Genomic DNA, 18401 nt, shown 5'->3' on the forward strand with positions numbered 1-18401 from the left:
GAGCGAGTCCTGTGAATTTCCCATCTCCTCTCCCCGTCCTGGCTCTTCAGCCGTCTCCTCCAGGCCAGCCCTCGGAAGCAGCCTGTCACTGCCACTGCTGCCAGAGGCTCCCACCCATCAGCACCAGGCGTCGGACGTCAGCGGGATGGAGGGGGGAGCGGGGGCTGCAGAGGGCAAGGGCTGGACGAGCTTGACCCTGAGGGCTCCTTGAGCAGCACCTATGAAAAGCTGTCTTCCTGTCCCTTTACGGGAGGCTTGGAGGAGGGAGGACACTCGCCCTGCTGCTCTGGCAGCCCTCTCCCGGCGCAGCTGTGTCCTCACCTCATGCGCTGCCTGCTGAGCCGGAACCTGGCCTGCAGACGTCCTGTTCCACAGGTGGATCTGGAATCGATTTTGCAGTCGCCAGGTGGGAGCCCTCACCACCTAAGCGAGGGCGCTGTCCTGCGAGCCTTCAGCCTCCACTGCCGGTTGAGTATCCATCTTCAGCACAAGGTGCGTCCGCCAGCTTGGTCAGAACACGGGGCGTTTCGGCCCAGCGGCTCTGTGACTAACCTGTTTTCTGTTGTTGTTGGACAGTCCTGCTCAGAAGGCAAAGTTTACCTGTCCACTTTGGAAGACACTGGGTTTTGGTTAGAAAGCAAAGTTTTATCTTTTATCCAAGATCAAGAAGAAGAATATCTGAAGCTTCACAGGGTCGTTTATCAACAGATTATCCAGGTTAGAAGTCTTAAGACACAGAAACCCTTCTCCAAATTGTGATTTGGTTTTATTTTCTAATTTAAACCTGTAACTTTAGTCAGTAGTGCTGCTCTTCTTAAATACTACAGTGGCATCTGAATATCTAGAGTTTATCTTTTTTTTTCGTATGTTTATTTATTTGTTTCTTAGTTTTCATCCATTTTATACACATCAGTGTACACATGTCAATCCCAATCTCCCAATTCATCCCACCACCACCCCCCGCCGCTTTCCCCCCTTGGTGTCCATATGTTTGTTCTCTACATCTGTGTCTCAATTTCTGCCCTGCAAACCAGTTCATCTGTACCATTTTTCTAGGTTCCACGTGTACGTGTTAATATACGACATTTGTTTTTCTCTTTCTGACTTGCTTCACTCTGTATGACAGTCTCTAGGTCCATCCACATCTCTACAAATGACCCAATTTCATTCCTTTTTATGGCTGAGTAATATTCCACTGTATATATGTACCACATCTTCTTTATCCATTTGTCTGTCGATGGGCATTTAGGTTGCTTCCATGACCTGGCTATTGTAAATAGTGCTGCAATGAACATTGGGGTGCATGTGTCTTTTTGAATTATGCTTTTCTCTGGGTATATGCCCAGTAGGGGGATTGCTGGGTCGTATGGTAGTTCTATTTTTAGTTTTTTAAGGAACCTCCATACTGTTCTCCATAGTGGCTGTATCAATTTACATTCCCACCAACAGTGCAAGAGGGTTCCCTTTTCTCCACACCCTCTCCAGCATTTGTTGTTTGTAGATTTTCTGATGATGCCCATTCTAACAGGAGTGAGGTGATACCTCATTGTAGTTTTGATTTGCATTTCTCTAATAATTAGTGATGTTGAGCAGCTTTTCATGTGCTTCTTGACCATCTGTATGTCTTCTTTGGAGAAATGTCTATTTAGGTCTTCTGCCCATTTTTGGATTGGGTTGTTTGTTTTTTTAATATTGAGCTGCATGAGCTGTTTATATATTTTGGAGATTAATCCTTTGTCCGATGATTCATTTGCAGATATTTTCTCCCATTCTGAGGATTGTCTTTTCGTCTTGTTTATGGTTTCCTTTGCTGTGCAAAAGCTTTTAAGTTTCATTAGGTCCCGTTTGTTTATTTTTGTTTTTATTTCCATTACTCCAGGAGGTGGATCAAAAAAGATCTTGCTGTGATTAATGTCAAAGAGTGTTCTTCCTATGTTTTCCTCTAAGAGTTTTATAGTGCCCGGTCTTACATTTAGGTCTCTAATCCATTTTGAGTTTTATTTTTGTGTATGGTGTTAGGGAGTGTTCTAATTTCATTCTTTTACATGTAGCTCTCCAGTTTTCCCAGCACCACTTATTGAAGAGACTGTCTTTTCTCCATTGTATATCCTTGCCTCCTTTGTCATAGATTAGTTGACCATAGGTGTGTGGGTTTATCTCTGGGCTTTCTATCCTGTTCCATTGATCTATATTTCTGTTTTTGTGCCAGTACCATATTGTCTTGATGACTGTAGCTTCGTAGTACAGTCTGAAGTCAGGGAATCTGATTCCTCCAGCTCCTTTTTTTCCCCTCAAGACTGCTTTGGCTCTTCGGGGTCTTTTGTGTCTCTCTACAAATTTTAAGATTTTTTTGTTCTGGTTCTGTAAAAAATGCCATTGGGAATTTGATAGGGATTGCATTGAATCTGTAGATTGCTTTGGGTAGTATAGCCATTTTCACAATACTGATTCTTCCAATCCAAGAACATGGTATATATCTCCATCTGTTGGTATCATCTTTAATTTCTTTCATCAGTGTCTTATAGTTTTCTGCATACAGGTCTTTTGTCTCCATTGGTAGATTTATTCCTAGGTATTTTATTCTTTTTTGTTGCAATGGTAAATGGGAGTGTTTCCTTAGTTTCTCTTTCAGATTTTTCATCATTAGTGTATAGGAATGCAAGAGATTTCTGTGCATTAACTTTGTATCCTGCAACTTTACCAAATTCATTGATTAGCTCTAGTAGTTTTCTGGTAGCATCTTTGGGATTCTCTGTATAGTATCATGTCCTCTGCAAACAGTGACAATTTTACTTCTTCTTTTCCAATTTGTATTCCTTTTATTTCTTTTTCTTCTGATTGCCGTGGTTAGGACTTCCAAAACTATGTTGAATAATAGTGGTAAGAGTGGACATCCTTGTCTTGTTCCTGATCTTAGAGGAAATGCTTTCAGTTTTTCACCATTGAGAATGATGCTTCCTCTGGGTTTATCGTATGTGGCCTTTATTGTGTTGAAGTAGGTTCCCTCTATGCCCACTTTCTGGAGAGTTTTTATCATAAATCGGTGTTGAATTTTGTCAAAAGCTTTTTCTGTATGTATTGAGATGATCATATGGTTTTTATTCTTCAGTTTGTTAATATGCTGTATCACATTGATTGATTTGCGTATATTGAAGAATCCTTGCATCCCTGGGATAAATCCCACTTGATCATGGTGTATGATCCTTTTAATGTGTTGTTGGATTCTGTTTGCTAGTATTTTGTTGAGGATTTTTCCATCTATATTCATCAGTGACATTGGTCTGTAATTTTCTTTTTTTGTAGTATCTTTGTCTGGTTTTGGTATCAGGGTGATGGTGACCTCATAGAATGAGTTTGGGAGTGTTCCTTCCTCTGCAATTTTTTGGAAGAGTTTGAGAAGGATGGGTGTTAGCTCTTCTCTAAATGTTTGATAGAATTCGCCTGTGAAGCCATCTGGTCCTGGACTTCTGTTTGTTGGAAGATTTTTAATCACAGTTTCCATTTCATTACTTGTGATTGGTCTGTTCATATTTTCTATTTCTTCCTGGTTCAGTCTTGGAAGGTTGTGCTTTTCTAAGAATTTGTCCATTTCTTCCAGGTTGTCAGTTTTGTTGGCATAGAGTTGCTTGTAGTAGTCTGTTACAATGCTTTGTATTTCTGTGGTGTCTGTTGTAACTTCGCCTTTTTCATTTCTAATTTTATTGATTTGAGTCCTCTCCCTCTTTTTCTTGATGAGTCTGGCTAATGCTTTATCAATTTTGTTTATCTTCTCAAAGAACCAGGTTTTAGTTTTATTGATCTTTGCTTTGTTTTCTTTGTTTCTATTTCATTTACTTCTGGTCTGATCTTTATGATTTGTTTCCTTCTCCTAACTTTGGGTTTTGTTTGTTCTTCTTTCTCTAGTTCCTTTAGGTGTAAGGCTAGATTGTTTATTTGAGATTTTTCTTGTTTCTTGAGGTAGGCTTGTATAGCTATACACTTCCCTCTTAGAACTGCTTTTGCCGCATCCCATAGGTTTTGGATCGTCATGTTTTCATTGTCATTTGTCTCTAGGTATTTTTTGATTTCCTCTTTGATTTCTTCCGTGATCTCTTGGTTATTTAGTAACGTATTGTTTAGCCTCCAAGTGTCTGTGTTTTTTACGTTTTTTTCCCTGTAATTGACTTCTAATCTCATAGCGCTGTGGTCAGAAAAGATCCTTGATATGATTCCAATTTTCTTAGATTTACTGAGGCTGATTTGTGACCCAAGATGTGATCTATCCTGGAGAATGTTCCGTGCGCACTTGAGAAGAAAGTGTAATCTGCTGTTTTTGGATGCAATGTCCTATAAATATCAATTAAATCTATCTGGTCTACTGTGTCATTTAAAGCTTGTGTTTCCTTATTAATTTTCTGTTTGGATGATCTGTCCATTGGTGTAATTGAGGTGTTAAAGTCCCCCACTATTATTGTGTTACTGTCGATTTCCTTTTATAGCTGTTAGCAGTTGCCTTATGTATTGAGGTGCTCTTATGTTGGGTGCATATATATTTGTAATTGTTACATCTTCTTCTTGGATTGATCCCTTGATCATTACGTAGTGTCCTTCCTTGTCTCTTGTAACATTCTTTATTTTAAAGTCTATTTGATATGAGTATTGCTACTCCAGCTTTCTTTTGATTTCCATTTGCATGAAATATCTTTTTCCATCCCCCTCACTTTAAGTCTGTATGTGTGCCTAGGTCTGAGGTGGGTCTCTTGTAGACAGCATATATATGAGTCTTGTTTTTGTATCCATTCAGCAAACCTGTGTCTTTTGGTTGGAGCATTTAATCCATTTGCGTTTAAGGTAATTATCAATATGTATGTTCCTATGACCATTTTCTTAATTGTTTTGGGTTTGTTTTTGTAGGTCCTTTTCTTCTCTTGTGTTTCCCACTAGAGAAGTTCCTTTAGCATTTGTTGTAGAGCTGGTTTGGTGGTGCTGAATTCTGTTAGCTTTGCTTGTCTGTAAAGCTTTTGATTTCTCCATCGAATCTGAATGAGATCCTAGCAGGGTAGAGTAATCTTGGTTGTAGTTTCTTCCTTTTCATCACTTTAAGTATATCATGCCACTCTGTTCTGGCTTGTAGAGTTTCTGCTGAGAAATCAGCTGTTAACCTTGTGGGAGTTCCCTTGTATGTTATTTGTCGTTTTTCTCTTGGGGCTTTCAATAAGTTTTCTTTATCTTTAATTTTTGTTAATTTGATTACTATGTGTCTTCGCGTGTTTCTCCTTGGGTTTATCCTGTATGGGATTCTCTCTGCTTCCTGGACTTTGGTGGCTATTTCCTTTCCCATGTTAGGGAAGTTTTTGACTACAATCTCTTCAAATATTTTCTCAGGTCCTTTCTCTCTCTCTTCTCCTTCTGGGACCCCTATAATGCGAATGTTGTTGCATTTAATGTTGTCCCAGAGGTCTCTTAGGCTGTCTTCATTTCTTTTCATTCTTTTTTCTTTATTCTGTTCCGCAGCAGTGAATTCCACCATTCTGTCTTCCAGGTCACTTATCTGTCCTTCTGCCTCAGTTATTCTGCTATTGATTCCTTCTAGTGTATTTTTCATTTCTGTTATTGTATTGTTTATCTCTGTTTGTTTGTTCTTTAATTCTTCTAGGTCTTTGTTAAACATTTCTTGCATCTTCTCGATCTTTGCCTCCATTCTTTTTCCGAGGTCCTGGATCATCTTCACTGTCATTATTCTGAATTCTTTTTCTGGAAGGTTGCCTATCTCCATTTCATTTAGTTGTTTTTCTGGGGTTTTATCATGTTTCTTCATCTGGTTCATAGCCCTCTGCCTTTTCAACTTGTCTGTCTTTCTGTGAATGTGGTTTTTGTTCCACAGGCTGCAGAATTGTAGTTCTTCTTGCTTCTGTTGTCTGCCCTCTGGTGGATGAGGCTGTCTTATAGTTTATCTTTTTGCAAAGCATAAACGGCATAATTTTAATGTAATTTGACACATTGCACGTGACACGTGTTCAGTAATGTTTGTGGAATTACATAAAATGTGTTTCTAGATTTCTTATGGAAAGAGAAATGAGAATTAATGTATCTTTATGGAAATTCCTTTTTAAACATCTTTGTAGACATTTGCTTTATGAGACCCCTAGTGGTACCCTTAGATATTAGGAGCTTTACCAGCTGGATGTCCCCTCTTGTCCCTTTTGTGGCCTTTGTTGGGAAATCACATCATCATGTCTACCTCTCTTACAGACCTACCTGACTGTGTGCAAGGATGTCATTTTGGTCGGCCTTGGTGACTGTATGTTTCAGACACAGCTTTTACAGCGGAGCCTTGGAATCATGCAAACAGGTACTTCGTTTATTAAAGGACTAGTTTAGAACAACTAGCTGTCAGAACCAGCCCCTCTCTCCCTCCTTCACTTCGCTGGTCAGGACTCTCGTTTTTAAGTGACAGATGTGTAGCACAAACTAGCTTACACCAAAAGAGGAATTAACAGGCTGAGGCAGCCAGGAAGTTCAGAGGTGTTTCTGGCCTCGGACATGACCAAGTACAGAGTTTCTGGCAAGGTCTTGGGATTCTCCTCTGGTGGTTTGTGTGATTGCGGCTGCTTTGCCGTGTGGTCACCAGCACGGCCCCAGCCTGTCTGCTGCTCCTGTCTGGTGTCTGTCATCGTCTGCGTGCAAGTCAGGAGCTGTTTAATGTCCCCCCCCCACCCCCGAGACCACTGGGAAGTTGCTGTCACCCCAAGGACAGGATCCCTGGTAACTAATACCATGGCGTCCGCACAAGTTAAATGTGTTCAGTGAGTGAGTGAGAAGTTGGCCTCCTTCCAGGCGGGCTGGGCTTAGGGATTATCTGGAGCATCACATCCCGGGGGGCTGGGCCAGATCCTTGCAGCCCCGTCTCATTGTGGCGGGGGGAGTGTGGGTGGACCCAGGATGCCTCCTCTGCCTCGGGTCATGGGCTGGCTGAGACGGGCACCGCTGGGCTGTGACCCCTGCCTGCCGCCTACCTGGGGCAGCCGAGTCGGCACAGAACACCCCAGGGCTACAGTTTGTTCTTCCTGAGATCCCTAGAAGCTTGGAAATGCATAATTTGAATTTCTTTAAGCCTAAATATTTGCTAAAAGAGATTGAAAATATTTTCATTTACCAAATTCAACATTAAGTTTGCAGTTAGCTCTCTGGGGTCTTTTGCTGTAGTCTTGAGTATCGTCGTGCAGACCCCGGGGAAGTCTTGGCCACAAACCCCACAGCTTCTTTCTTTCATGGTTCTGCCCCTGAGGTTGGCACTTGGCCTGCATGGGAGCTGGGGTGGCAGTCACTCTGCTCTGCTGTCTCGAATGTATGTGTCCTTAATCTGTAATTACAAACAAGATTTTACATTATTTGGTTACAATATCCACAAAGACTAAATATTAAATAGAACAAATGTTTTTTGTTTTAAAATCTAACTTTTTCCTTTGTTTAAGTCTTTATAACTCTCACTTTCTATTGTGAAAACAGCGTTTTAAACTTAAGCTTAATGATTGAAACATTAAAAATGATTTGCATTTTTAAACTCAATTTATCATTTAAGAATTATTTTCCCCTAAGGATTGAATCTATTTTTAGTATTTATAAAATTTTCCTAGGAGCTAATAAGAATTTTAGATCTCCAGTGTAGCCAGTAAGCTACTGACCTTACCTTTGACCAAGCTGAAATGATCTTTCTATTTATACATTCTAAGAATCGGGATTTCCCTGGAGAGAATCAACTGTGTGCTCATTCTTTGTAGTCCTGTTACAAATGAGATTATACTTTGCAGTCTACCTACATAAGCCCAGAGTCTGTTCTCTGGACTTGCTCTACTTGAAAGAGTCCTAATAGAACATTTAAATTTAAAACTCAGTCACATTTATGTTATTACCATTTGAGTGTGGCATTCTCCATGCTAAAGTGCATATTCTGGAAGAGATGTCCTTGAATACAGCTGAGTTCCCACACATAACCCAGATGTAAACAGCTCAGTTCATAGTTTACTTAACCACCACCTATATATATTTGGTTATAACACACATATAGCTTGAATGTAATGAAATAACTTTCAATTAAAACTTTCAACATTTCAGATTTTTGTCAGTAGTAAAGACACTAGTTAGTGTGAGGTTCTCCCACTGCACCAGGACCTTGAGGGTGGATGCAAGGGGACAGGCCCCCTTGTCCTCAGAGCCCTGTCACCCTCAGCGTGTTGGCCTCTGCTGAGCTGCTGCCTCACTGCCTGCTTCACTGAAATGACTGATATGTGGAGAATGTATCTCTCTGCCTTCTTCTAGATAAAGAGATTTGTTTCTTGAAAGTTTCTGTTAAGTTTGCAAAGACTCTCCAAACTTTGTGTTGATTCTGGTAGTGCCGTACACCTTTTGAGGGGCAAACTCAAATGGAACATGACCATTTCTTTTACTTACTTTAGTAGATAAATTTGGATTCGGGGTTAGTTTCTTATTTCTGTCTCAAGCAGAACTTATATGTCTATTAATCTCTTTCATAAATCAAGGAGCTTCCCTATTAGGGCCACATGATTCCTGTGTAAGGTAGGAGAGGTCATAACGCTTTGTCCCCTAGATACTAATCTTTTAACGAGGAACATTATTGCTGTGCTTTTCTATGTGACAGGTTTTTAAAAAATATACATGTATAGTTAATATAGTATATACTTTTAAATGTACATAAGGAAGAATCATGGTTCCGGCCCAGTTCACCAGGGATGCAGCCCTGCATGCAGACCTGAAGGTTAGTCAGCGGTGGGCAGTGCGAGGTGCAGCATGGGTGCAGAGTGGGGCAGGGGCATGGGAGGGCGCGGCCGCTGGCTCTGTTCGCAGCGCAGCTTACAGGCCAGTCTGGGTAGAAACAAAAAAGAAAATTGAAGGTCCTCAGGATGGATTGTAGAATTGAGTTCACACTCTGAAAACATTTTACCAAATCGTTGCCACACAGGAAAGGAGAGAAAGACACCAACAAACTACACAGCGCTGGGGATTTAACAGAGTTGGCCTCGGAGATTCTTAGGTCATAGTTTGAAAGCTCTAGGGTCTTTCCTCTCAGACCTGTCATCGATGTCACCATCGTGTGAGCAAGTAAGGCACACCCTCCACCCAGGTGTTCAGAGAACCGCACTGTCCACACCTGCAGCGCTTCTTAGTGCCTGAGCCAGGTGGGCTGTTACCATTACTGAAGGCATCGGCTTTGTATGTAATAAAAGGAGCAAGTCGCGTGCGTGTATGTCTGTTAGGCTTTATATTCATCTGACCGACCTGGTATTGGCTCGCCAGTAACACTCTCTTTTAAGTTACCGTAATATACATGTGTTAAGTGAAAAATGTAATAATTTCAACTAACTGTGTGATTAAATAACTGATTTTTTCAACTTTCTTTCCAGTGAAGGGATTCTTTTATGTTTCATTACTTCTTGGCATTCTGAAAGAGGTAACCAGAAGCTCCTTGACGCAGAAAGCAGATTCAGAGAAAGAAGTCTCAACACTGTTTGATTTGGTGCAGAAAGTATTTCAGCAGATGTTGGAATGTATGGCGCGGAGCTTCAGGAAGCAACCAGAAGAAGGCTTGCAGGTACTGGCGCCTCCCCAGGGCGGGACAGAGGGACTAAAGGGGCAGCGCCCACCTGGTGGACGAGGGTGCGCGGAGCCAGGCCTGCTCACACGCTGGGGCCGTCGGGCGGGGAGCGGTGCCACGCCGGCAGGAAGTGGCTGCCAGATGCCACCTGCAGCTGGGGCTGCCCGCCCTCTCCCTGGGGTGGCACGCTCTGGGGCAGGAGGCGAGGGAGGCCAGGGGCCCACCTCGGGCCCCCGGTCTGGGGACGGTGTTGGCGTGTTCAGGTCCGTAGGCCAGCGGCCCGAGCGCTCCTCTGCCGAGCAGGACAGAAGCAGAGAATGAATACAGTAGCTCGTGAGTGCCCAGCTGTTAGTAGTAAAGATTTAAAAAATGCTTAAGTGGGAGGATGTTTATGAACTATTGAAACTTTCAATTTTATCCTGTTTTAGCTGGTAGAGGTGATTGAAGGTTATTGGCCATATTTTCTGTAGCCTAGCTCATATTTGAGTTAATTTGAAATAGTCCTGTTTTTGATGAGTTGGTTCAAGTGTCTGTGATCTATTTACGGAATTTGTGCCAAAATTTTTTTCTTTTCTCACCATTGTCTGTGCAGCTTCGTTCAGAACACGTGGCCTCATAGTGGGTGTCTTCCCTTAACGTCAGTGATGTTTCTTCATCTTTCCTTTCGGAAACTTTATTAACGTTACTGACACTCCTATTCTTGGGGATTTTCCCTTGCTCTGGGGAACGAGTGTCACAAAGGCCCTTCCTGGCGGGCTTCAGCCCCGTGTGTCGCCCTCTGGTCGTGGTGCCCACCAGCTGCAGAGAGGACGGCGCGGCAGTGAGGCGGGGCGGATGGGATGGGCCCCGGGCCCCCCGGGGGACAGCAGGAGGAGGCCTCCTTCTTGAAAGTGGCTTTTTAAGCGCTAACAATGACTGATGTGTTTTTCGTAGCTCCTTTATTCTGTTCAGACTCCTCTTCATGAATTTATCAGCACCGTGCAGTCCTGGCACGTGGACACGCCTGTCCACCGGGGCGTGCTCTCCACTCTGATTGCCGCGTCTGTGGTCGAGATAAGTCACCGGCTCCGAAAGGTGAAGTGTGTTGTCCTGAAACTGCTGTGTCTTGTTTTGACTATTCAAGAGGCTGTTTTCTGCTGGCAGCACATTTTTACGTTTTTCCAAGTATTTTTTTCAGAGCTCAGGTGTAGCGGGAGGTCTGCTTCTCCCGCAGCTCCACCTCACAGTTCCGTGGCTGGTTTGTGTTTAGAATCACGTGACCATGGGGGGGGGAAACATGCTAAGGATGTTGTCGTTCTTCATTAAAACCAAGCTGCTCCTTGCATCGTGAATACTTCTTTTCGCCATATTTTAGAGGTTTAAGCGAGTTGATACATTTCTTAAGATTCCCCACTCCTGGCAGGCAGAAGTGGCCTGGTCAGTGGAGAGCAGGATGCGCGACTGCTCGTGGGCTGTGTTTCTGGAATAGTTCACACCTCTGACTGCCTGGCTATACATGAGCCTTACTGGCCGTTTTCCTAGCAGTAGCCTATTTTATATGATTAGCCTACTTGGTTCAAGATTGACATAATCAGGCTGGTAATTCAGGTCACAACAAAAACCACTCTTTTCACGGCTTGGAATCCTGGTGGTAGCGAGTGAGGGCATGGAAGAATGCCTTAAGATAGTTAAATAATGAAGCGTTTTCTCAGTATGAAAAGCTGAAATCTGATAGGAAATAGCATTGAAATATACAAATGCAACCATAATGTGTATAAATTTTGTATTATAAAATCACAAATATAAAAAAAGTTGACAAAATTCTGAGACATTAATAGAATTTAAGGCCCTCCTGAAAGCTAGAAGGGAGGTCGTTTTGGTTTAGGAGCGAGATTCCTGGACTACACACAGCCCAAGAACTGGAAGTTGTTCGGGCCTGTGAGCTGCACAGCTGCTGACGACGAATCCGCCAGTGGCCTGTGGGCCATCGTGGCCCGCGGTTTGTTTTTGTAAATAAACTTATATTGGAACATGACCAAGCCCATTTATTTACCTTTTTTCTATGGCTGCTTTGTGCTGTAACAGCAGAATTGAGTAGTTGTGGCAGAGATCGTTGTGCCCACAAAGCTGAAAATATTTACTCTTTAAAATATTTATTATCTTACTACTTTATAGAAAAAGTTTGAGTTGAGAAAACCTGATCTGGACTAATAAGAGTAACGAGTTGTTTGCTTAGTGTAGAAACACGTTGTTTACAGAAGGTAATCGAATTAAAGGGTGTTCCACAGAAGGCTTGTTGAGTGACGTGTCTTTTTTCTTCTCTCCAGTTGATTGACACCACTGTGTATAGTAATAGGTTAATCATAATTATGGTAGGCATTGCAGCAATTAATAAAAATCATTGTTTTGAGTTTCTGGAAAGCCTTTCTCAAGTTGGGAAGAAAACCCTGGGAAGTGTAAAATGAGTGATTAGCGCAGTCTCAGTCTCAATTCATGTTACTGACTTGACTTTTTTTTTTTTTTAGGTTTCTGATACCAAAGAGCTCACTCCCCCAGAGGGTCTTTCAGCCCTTCCACCATTTTCAAGGTGTTTAATAGGAATAATAATAAAATCTCCGAATGTAGTCAGGTAATCCCTTTTTCTTTGCTGTTCTCTTAATCCTGTCGTGGCTGTAAGCTCTCAGTAACTTTAGCTCTATTCCTTTTACTCTCATCATTTCTCAAAAGTGCATTTTTTTCCTAAGAGAAAACATTCCATACAATTTTCTCTCATTTTATCAGAGATTAAAAATATTAGCATTATACAAAGAGAAATTCTAACTTTCTGAAAGATATATTCATCCAAAAAGTCTCTGGTTATGCTTTATCATAACTACAGTTCATTTAGAGGGAAACATTTAAAATTTTAATGTCACTGAAATACTTCCTACAATGGACACTTTCAAAACACTTGACTTGGGTAAATACCATGTGGGTTTCATTCGGCACACAGCTGTTACTCATTTCTCCATGCCGTGTGTCACCTGACCTGCTTCTAGGGGTCTCTAGGGTGGCACGTGCAGGACTGCTGGGCTGCAGAAGGGAGAGTTTTGCAGATGTCTGATACCTGTGGGAGTTTAATAGTAGATATGTTCATTGAAAACTTCAGAAAGCACTGTTTTTAACAGCTATGAATTATCTTTCAGTAGCATATCAAATCTTTTTTGTGGGCATTTCAAGTGTGCAGAGTGGCTTCATTCACTAACCAGAACAACCCTGTTCTCTTTCTAGCAGCGCCCTCTGATTTTAGTGTCTCACCTGTAGGATTTGGCATGCTTACAGTGAAGAGTATGGGAAGAGCTTAGTCAACTTCCCATGTTACCTGAAAACTAGAATTCATGGTGGTTGATGAATCTTGGCTGTATTTGTCTTTCTATAAAGTATTAAGATATACTATAGAGTAATTTCAGTTGTTTTTTACTTTTTTGCAGGTCATTTTTAGATGAATTGAAGGCATGTGTTATTTCTGAGGATATTGAAGGCATCGTGTGTCTCACAGCTGTTACGCACATTATCTTGGTTATTAATAAAGGTTGGTTAAATTTTCTGTGGTATCGTCTGGGACATTGCTGGGTGCATCTTACACAGGACTGTTGTGGAATGTTTGGGAGTGAACCCCCTGCTAGTTAGGCTCTCACGGCACTCGCCCCCAGCTCTCCACGCGCTACACGTGCGCCGTCTGCCTGGGCACCTGCTGTGTGGCTGCCCTGTACCGGCTTGAATGATGGCAGCTTCTTCATGCAGCTGCCGTCCACTCCCCACTGGACCCGTCACGTCTCCCTCTCTGTGCCGTACACTGAATTTCTACTGAGTTGTCATTTGTTACCTTTGTCATGTGCATTTAAAAATCTGAATTCATTTTTGCTAATGATGGTGTGTTTTGGTATTAATATTTAATGTATCTGTGTTTTGCTTAGCTTTAACTGTGCCTATTCTGGGTATCCCAGCCAGTTGAAATAGTATTGGAAAAATAATTGGAGATACCTATGAAATGCTTACCTAAGTGTAAAATATGGTAATGTCACTGCAGATGGACTACTGTTAAGTTTCTATATTTTTGGACCAGTTTTACTAATGTTGAAATTATTTTCTAAGATATTATTCATAGAGTGTTCCTCTCAAAACAGCTCTCCCCATAAGCATGAATGCATGGTATGGCTGTAGATTCATGACAGGAATTTGTAACTGGTTTGACCCAGGCCAAGCATCAGGAAAGTCTTGCCTGAGGCAGTGTCTCCTGGGGAGACATCTGCAGGAAGAGGGACGTTCTCCATGTGGAGGGTGTGAGGATGGAGGTTGGGGTGCAGACGACCACCTTGTACTTAATAGGTTCTTCAATATTTGCCAAACATATGATGACTCTGAAATGTGTTAGTTCCATTACTGTTGAAGGTGTTGGTGATCATCAAGTCTGATGGCATGGACAGAACTCACGGGATCATGGCCTTGGGAACTACCTCAGAGCCAATGAGGTGCTTTGTGATCACTCATTGGTTCTTCTAACATCCCTTTAAAGGGATCATTACTGTTCCGCAGGTCAATACATGCACTGACTCAGAGGGGAGGGTAGGAGGCTCTGTCTTACTGAAATTGTACCTGCACTGATAGAGTGTGTGTGCTTTTTTGTGTGGTTGTGTTCAATATTTTTCTGTCTTTAACAGGTAAACATAAGAGTTCAAAAGTAAAGGGTGTTGCAGCTACTGTTCACAGAAAACTAAAGACATTCATGGAAATTACTTTGGAAGAGGATAGCTTGGAAAGGTAAAACACTAGATACCCACCAGGTGTGATTATCTGAACACTGCTAGTTATTCCTTAGGTATATTTTAGATCACGTTTTCACTGCTGCTAGTTACAGCCAGGTAGAAAACTGGGGATTGAAGGGATAGAAGTGTTTCTGTTGGCAAGACCCCTTGAGCATATGTTTTAATTACTTCCTCATTCTGTCTTTAAAAACAAAAACAAAACTGTCACTTGCAAGATTCTGCCCTAGAAAAGGAAGGGCATACAAACTCATTCTATATGGTTTTATTTTTTTTTATTTTTTATTTTTTATTTATTTATTTTTGGCTGTGTCGGATCTTAGTTGCGGCACGTGGGATCTTTCCTTGTGGGCTTCTCTCTAGTTCTGGTGTGCGGGCTCCAGAGCGCGTGGGCTCAGTAGTTGTGGTGCGTGGGCTTAGTTGCCCCGTGGCATGTGGGGTCTTAGTTCCCTGACCAGGGATCGAACCCGCGGCCTCTGCATTGGAAGGTGGATTCTTACCCACTGGACCACCAGGGAAGTCCCGTCATTCTATATGGTTTTAAACCTAGACAGATTATATTTGGTGGTTTGCTGTATTTTTGAAACCATCAACGTTCATTCCTGGGTTATAATTACCAGTTTACAAGTATCCATGTTGGGAATGGGAAAGGTCCCTCCAGAGACTGAAGAAATGTGCATTGTTCTCTACTTTCCAGGTAGCCTGTTGCTGCTGCAGGGACTGCTGTCTAAGAATGTGTTCATTGGGCTATTTTTCCAGCCAGGTGCTTTTGCTGCTGTATAATGTTTTTGACATGCTGTGCAATTTCCTGTAGACTCTTTTCTGAATTATGTTTGACTCTCAGACCAGCCACAGAAACAGTGTTTTTCCTGCTGTTTTCTGAACACCATACAGTTAAGTGTTACAGAGCTTTGAACTAGGTAATTAGTTTTATATATGCCTGGGAAATAAGCCACTTCCCATAGCTACTTTCTCCTTTGGAAAAAGGCTTTCAAAATCCTAAATTGCTAACTTATGAACAAAGACAGTTTTATCTCTTCCTTACCAATCTGTATACCTTTCTTTCCTTGTCTTTTTTAAAAAAATTATTTATTTATTTATATTTATTTTTGGCTGTGTTAGGTCTTCGTTTCTGTGCGAGGGCTTTCTCCAGTTGCGGCGAGTGGGGGCCACTCCTCATCGCGGTGCGCGGGCCTCTCACTGTCGCGGCCTCTCCCGTTGCGGAGCACAGGCTCCAGACACGCAGGCTCAGTAGTTGTGGCTCACGGGCTTAGCTGCTCCGCGGCATTTGGGATCCTCCCAGACCAGGGCTCAAACCCGTGTCCCCTGCTGGGATCCTCCCAGACCAGGGCTCGAACCCGTGTCCCCTGCATTGGCAGGCAGATTCCCAACCACTGCGCCACCAGGGAAGCCCTCCTTGTCTTATTACATTAGCTAGGGTTTCTGGTACAATATTGAAAAGGAGTGGTGAAAGGACATACTTGTCTTGTACATGATTTTAGTGGGAAAGCTTCCCGTTTCTCACCATTAAGCACAGTGTTAGCTGTAGATGTTCTTTATCAAGTTGAGGAAGTTCCCCTCTATTCCTAATTTACAGATAGTTCTTATCATAGTGGGTGTTGGATCTTGTCAAATGCTTTTTCTGCATCTATTGACAGGGTCATAGGATTTTCCTTCTTTAGCCTGTTGATGTGGTAGGTCACATTAGTTGATTTTCAGATGTTGAACCAGCCTTGGATACCTAGGATAAATCCCACTCGGTCATGGTGTATAATTTTTTGATACACTGTTGGGTTTAATTTGCTAATATTTTATTAAGTATTTTTTGCATCTATGCTCATGAGTGAGATTGTTCTGTAGTTATCTTTTCTTGTAATGTCTTTGTCTGGCTTTGCTACTAGGGAATTTCTGGCCTCATAGAATGACTTAGGAAGTATTCCTTCCCTTCTTCTGTCTTCTGAAAGAGACTGTAAAGAATTGGTATAGCTTCTTTCTCAAATATTTGGTTAGAATTCACCAGTGAATCCATCTGGGTCTGGTGCTTTCTACTTTGGAAGGTTATTAATTATTGACTCAATTTTTTTTAATAGATGCCTATTCAGATTGTCTATTTCTTCTTGAGTTAGTTTTGGCAGATTGTGCCTTTCAAGGATTTGGTCCATTTCATCTAGGTTGTCAACTTTGTGGGTATAGTATTCCTTAATTGTCTTTTTTTTAATGTCCATGGGATCTGTAGTGATGTCCTCTATTTCGTTTCTGATATTAGTAATTTGTGTCCTCTTTTTTTTTTTTTCCCCAGCCTGGCTAGAGGCTTATTGGTTTCATTGATCTTTTAAAAGAACCAGCTTTTGGTTTCATTGATTTTCTCTATTGATTTCTGTTTTTCATTTTTTTTTTTTTTTTTTTTTTGCTTTCTGCTCTAATTTTTATTATTTCTTTTCTTTTGCCTGCTTCGGATTTAATTTGCTCTTTTTTTTTTTTTTTTTTTTCTGGTTTCCGGAAGCCTAGATTACTGATTTTAGATGTTTCTTCTTTTCTAATAGTCAGTGCTATAAATTACCCTTTAAGCACTGCTTTTGCTGCATGGCACAAATTTTGATGTTATGTTTTCATTTTCATTTAGTTAAAAATATTTTAAAATTTCTCTTGAGATTTCTTCTTTGCTGCATGTGTTCTTTAGGAGTGTGTTATTTAATCTCTCAATTTTCCAGTTATTTTTCTGTTATCGATCTCTAGTTTAATGTCTGAGAGAAGACATTGTATGGGTTTCTATTCTTTTAAATTTATTAAGGTGTGTTTTATGGCCTAATATGTGATCTATCTTGGTGAATGTTCCATGGGAGCTTGAGAAGAATGTGCGTTGTGCTGTTGTAGGGTGAAGGAATCTGTAAATGTCAGTCGTGTCCTGTTGGTTGATGGTGTTGAGTTCAGCTTGTCCTTACTAATTTTCTGCCTGCTGGATCTGTCCATTTTTGACAGAGGGGTTTTCCTTTATATATTTTGTAATCCTGATATTAGGAGCATATGATTTTAGAACTATTATATCTTCTTGATGGATTGACCCTTTTATTTTCATGAGGGGTCCCGCTTCTTCTCCAGTAATGCTTTGCTCCGTAAAAGCCATTTTGTCAGGTACGAAGATGGCTCCCCAGCCTCCTTCAGTGAGCATTTCTGGAGCGTTCATGGTGTTTTAGTCAGGAAGCGGAAACCCCACAGTTACAGGACAGTGTAAGCTCCAAGTCAGGAGCTCCCATCAGGGCGCTGGTGCAGCGGACTGGGGGCTCGTGAGGGTCACAGCGAACTGTAAAGGGTGGGGGAGTGGCAGAGGTGAGGAGCAGCACTACCCCTGGGGAGGACACCCCCCCCAGGCTGAGCCTCTCCCAGGATGGAGAAGTCCTGAGGCCTTCTGGGGGGACCGCTGGCCATCTACTCTCCGGGGGGCGGGGCCCATCCGTAGGGAGGTGCTGGGGGAGCTGCTGAGCCCATGAGCCCTGCTGTGGGTCAGGCAGCCGCCCTGTGGGGCCTGGGTGCTGCCTCTGCTGCCCGCGCCCCCCGGAGAGGGCTGGACCTTGTGGGAAGCCCTCCGGCGCCCCTGCTGCCAGGGCTGGTGCCGTGCCTCATGAGCCCCAGCGGGGCCCTGGAGCGGGGGCTTGCTCGTCCGTGAGCCAAGGACGTGTGTTCAATTACAGGCTTTACTGCAGGGACTGTTGACTATTTCCTGTGCAGTTTAGGAAGGGTCTTTGAGGGAGAAACCCAACAGACTCTAGGGTTATGAACTTGTTTAATTTCTAGGTATGTGAGGAAGAGGGAAGTGAGCTTCTGATTTGGAGGAAACTGAGGAGTGTTTGTATGTTTCTGAAAACACAGCGCAGTGCAAATACTAAATAAGGCCGTCAGAATTACAAACTAGGTAAATGATAGGCTATTGTCATGGGACATGGTCATAACCTCGGAAATGCAAGCATTTTACAAGATTTCTCTGTTAGAAATACCATCTGTAAGGACAGTTTTTTGGAAAAGAATGGTAT

The 18401-nt window shown here is 42.2% G+C and overlaps 1 protein-coding gene across 5 annotated transcripts in view; it reads left to right on the plus strand.

Annotated features, from left to right (window-relative positions):
- NCAPG2 (non-SMC condensin II complex subunit G2) overlaps window positions 1-18401 on the plus strand; it is a 60262-nt gene that overhangs the window by 37535 nt on the left and 4326 nt on the right. For all 5 annotated transcript variants that reach the window (XM_057550359.1, XM_057550361.1, XM_057550362.1 and 2 more), the window contains exons 20-27: window positions 376-492; window positions 577-717; window positions 6232-6331; window positions 9402-9589; window positions 10526-10666; window positions 12097-12200; window positions 13042-13142; window positions 14272-14371. In XM_057550359.1, the coding sequence (XP_057406342.1) occupies window positions 376-492; window positions 577-717; window positions 6232-6331; window positions 9402-9589; window positions 10526-10666; window positions 12097-12200; window positions 13042-13142; window positions 14272-14371 (992 nt within the window). The remainder of the gene's footprint in view (window positions 1-375; window positions 493-576; window positions 718-6231; window positions 6332-9401; window positions 9590-10525; window positions 10667-12096; window positions 12201-13041; window positions 13143-14271; window positions 14372-18401) is intronic.

Source organism: Balaenoptera acutorostrata, chromosome 7 (genome assembly GCF_949987535.1).
Source record: "Balaenoptera acutorostrata chromosome 7, mBalAcu1.1, whole genome shotgun sequence".
Taxonomy (NCBI): domain Eukaryota; kingdom Metazoa; phylum Chordata; class Mammalia; order Artiodactyla; family Balaenopteridae; genus Balaenoptera; species Balaenoptera acutorostrata.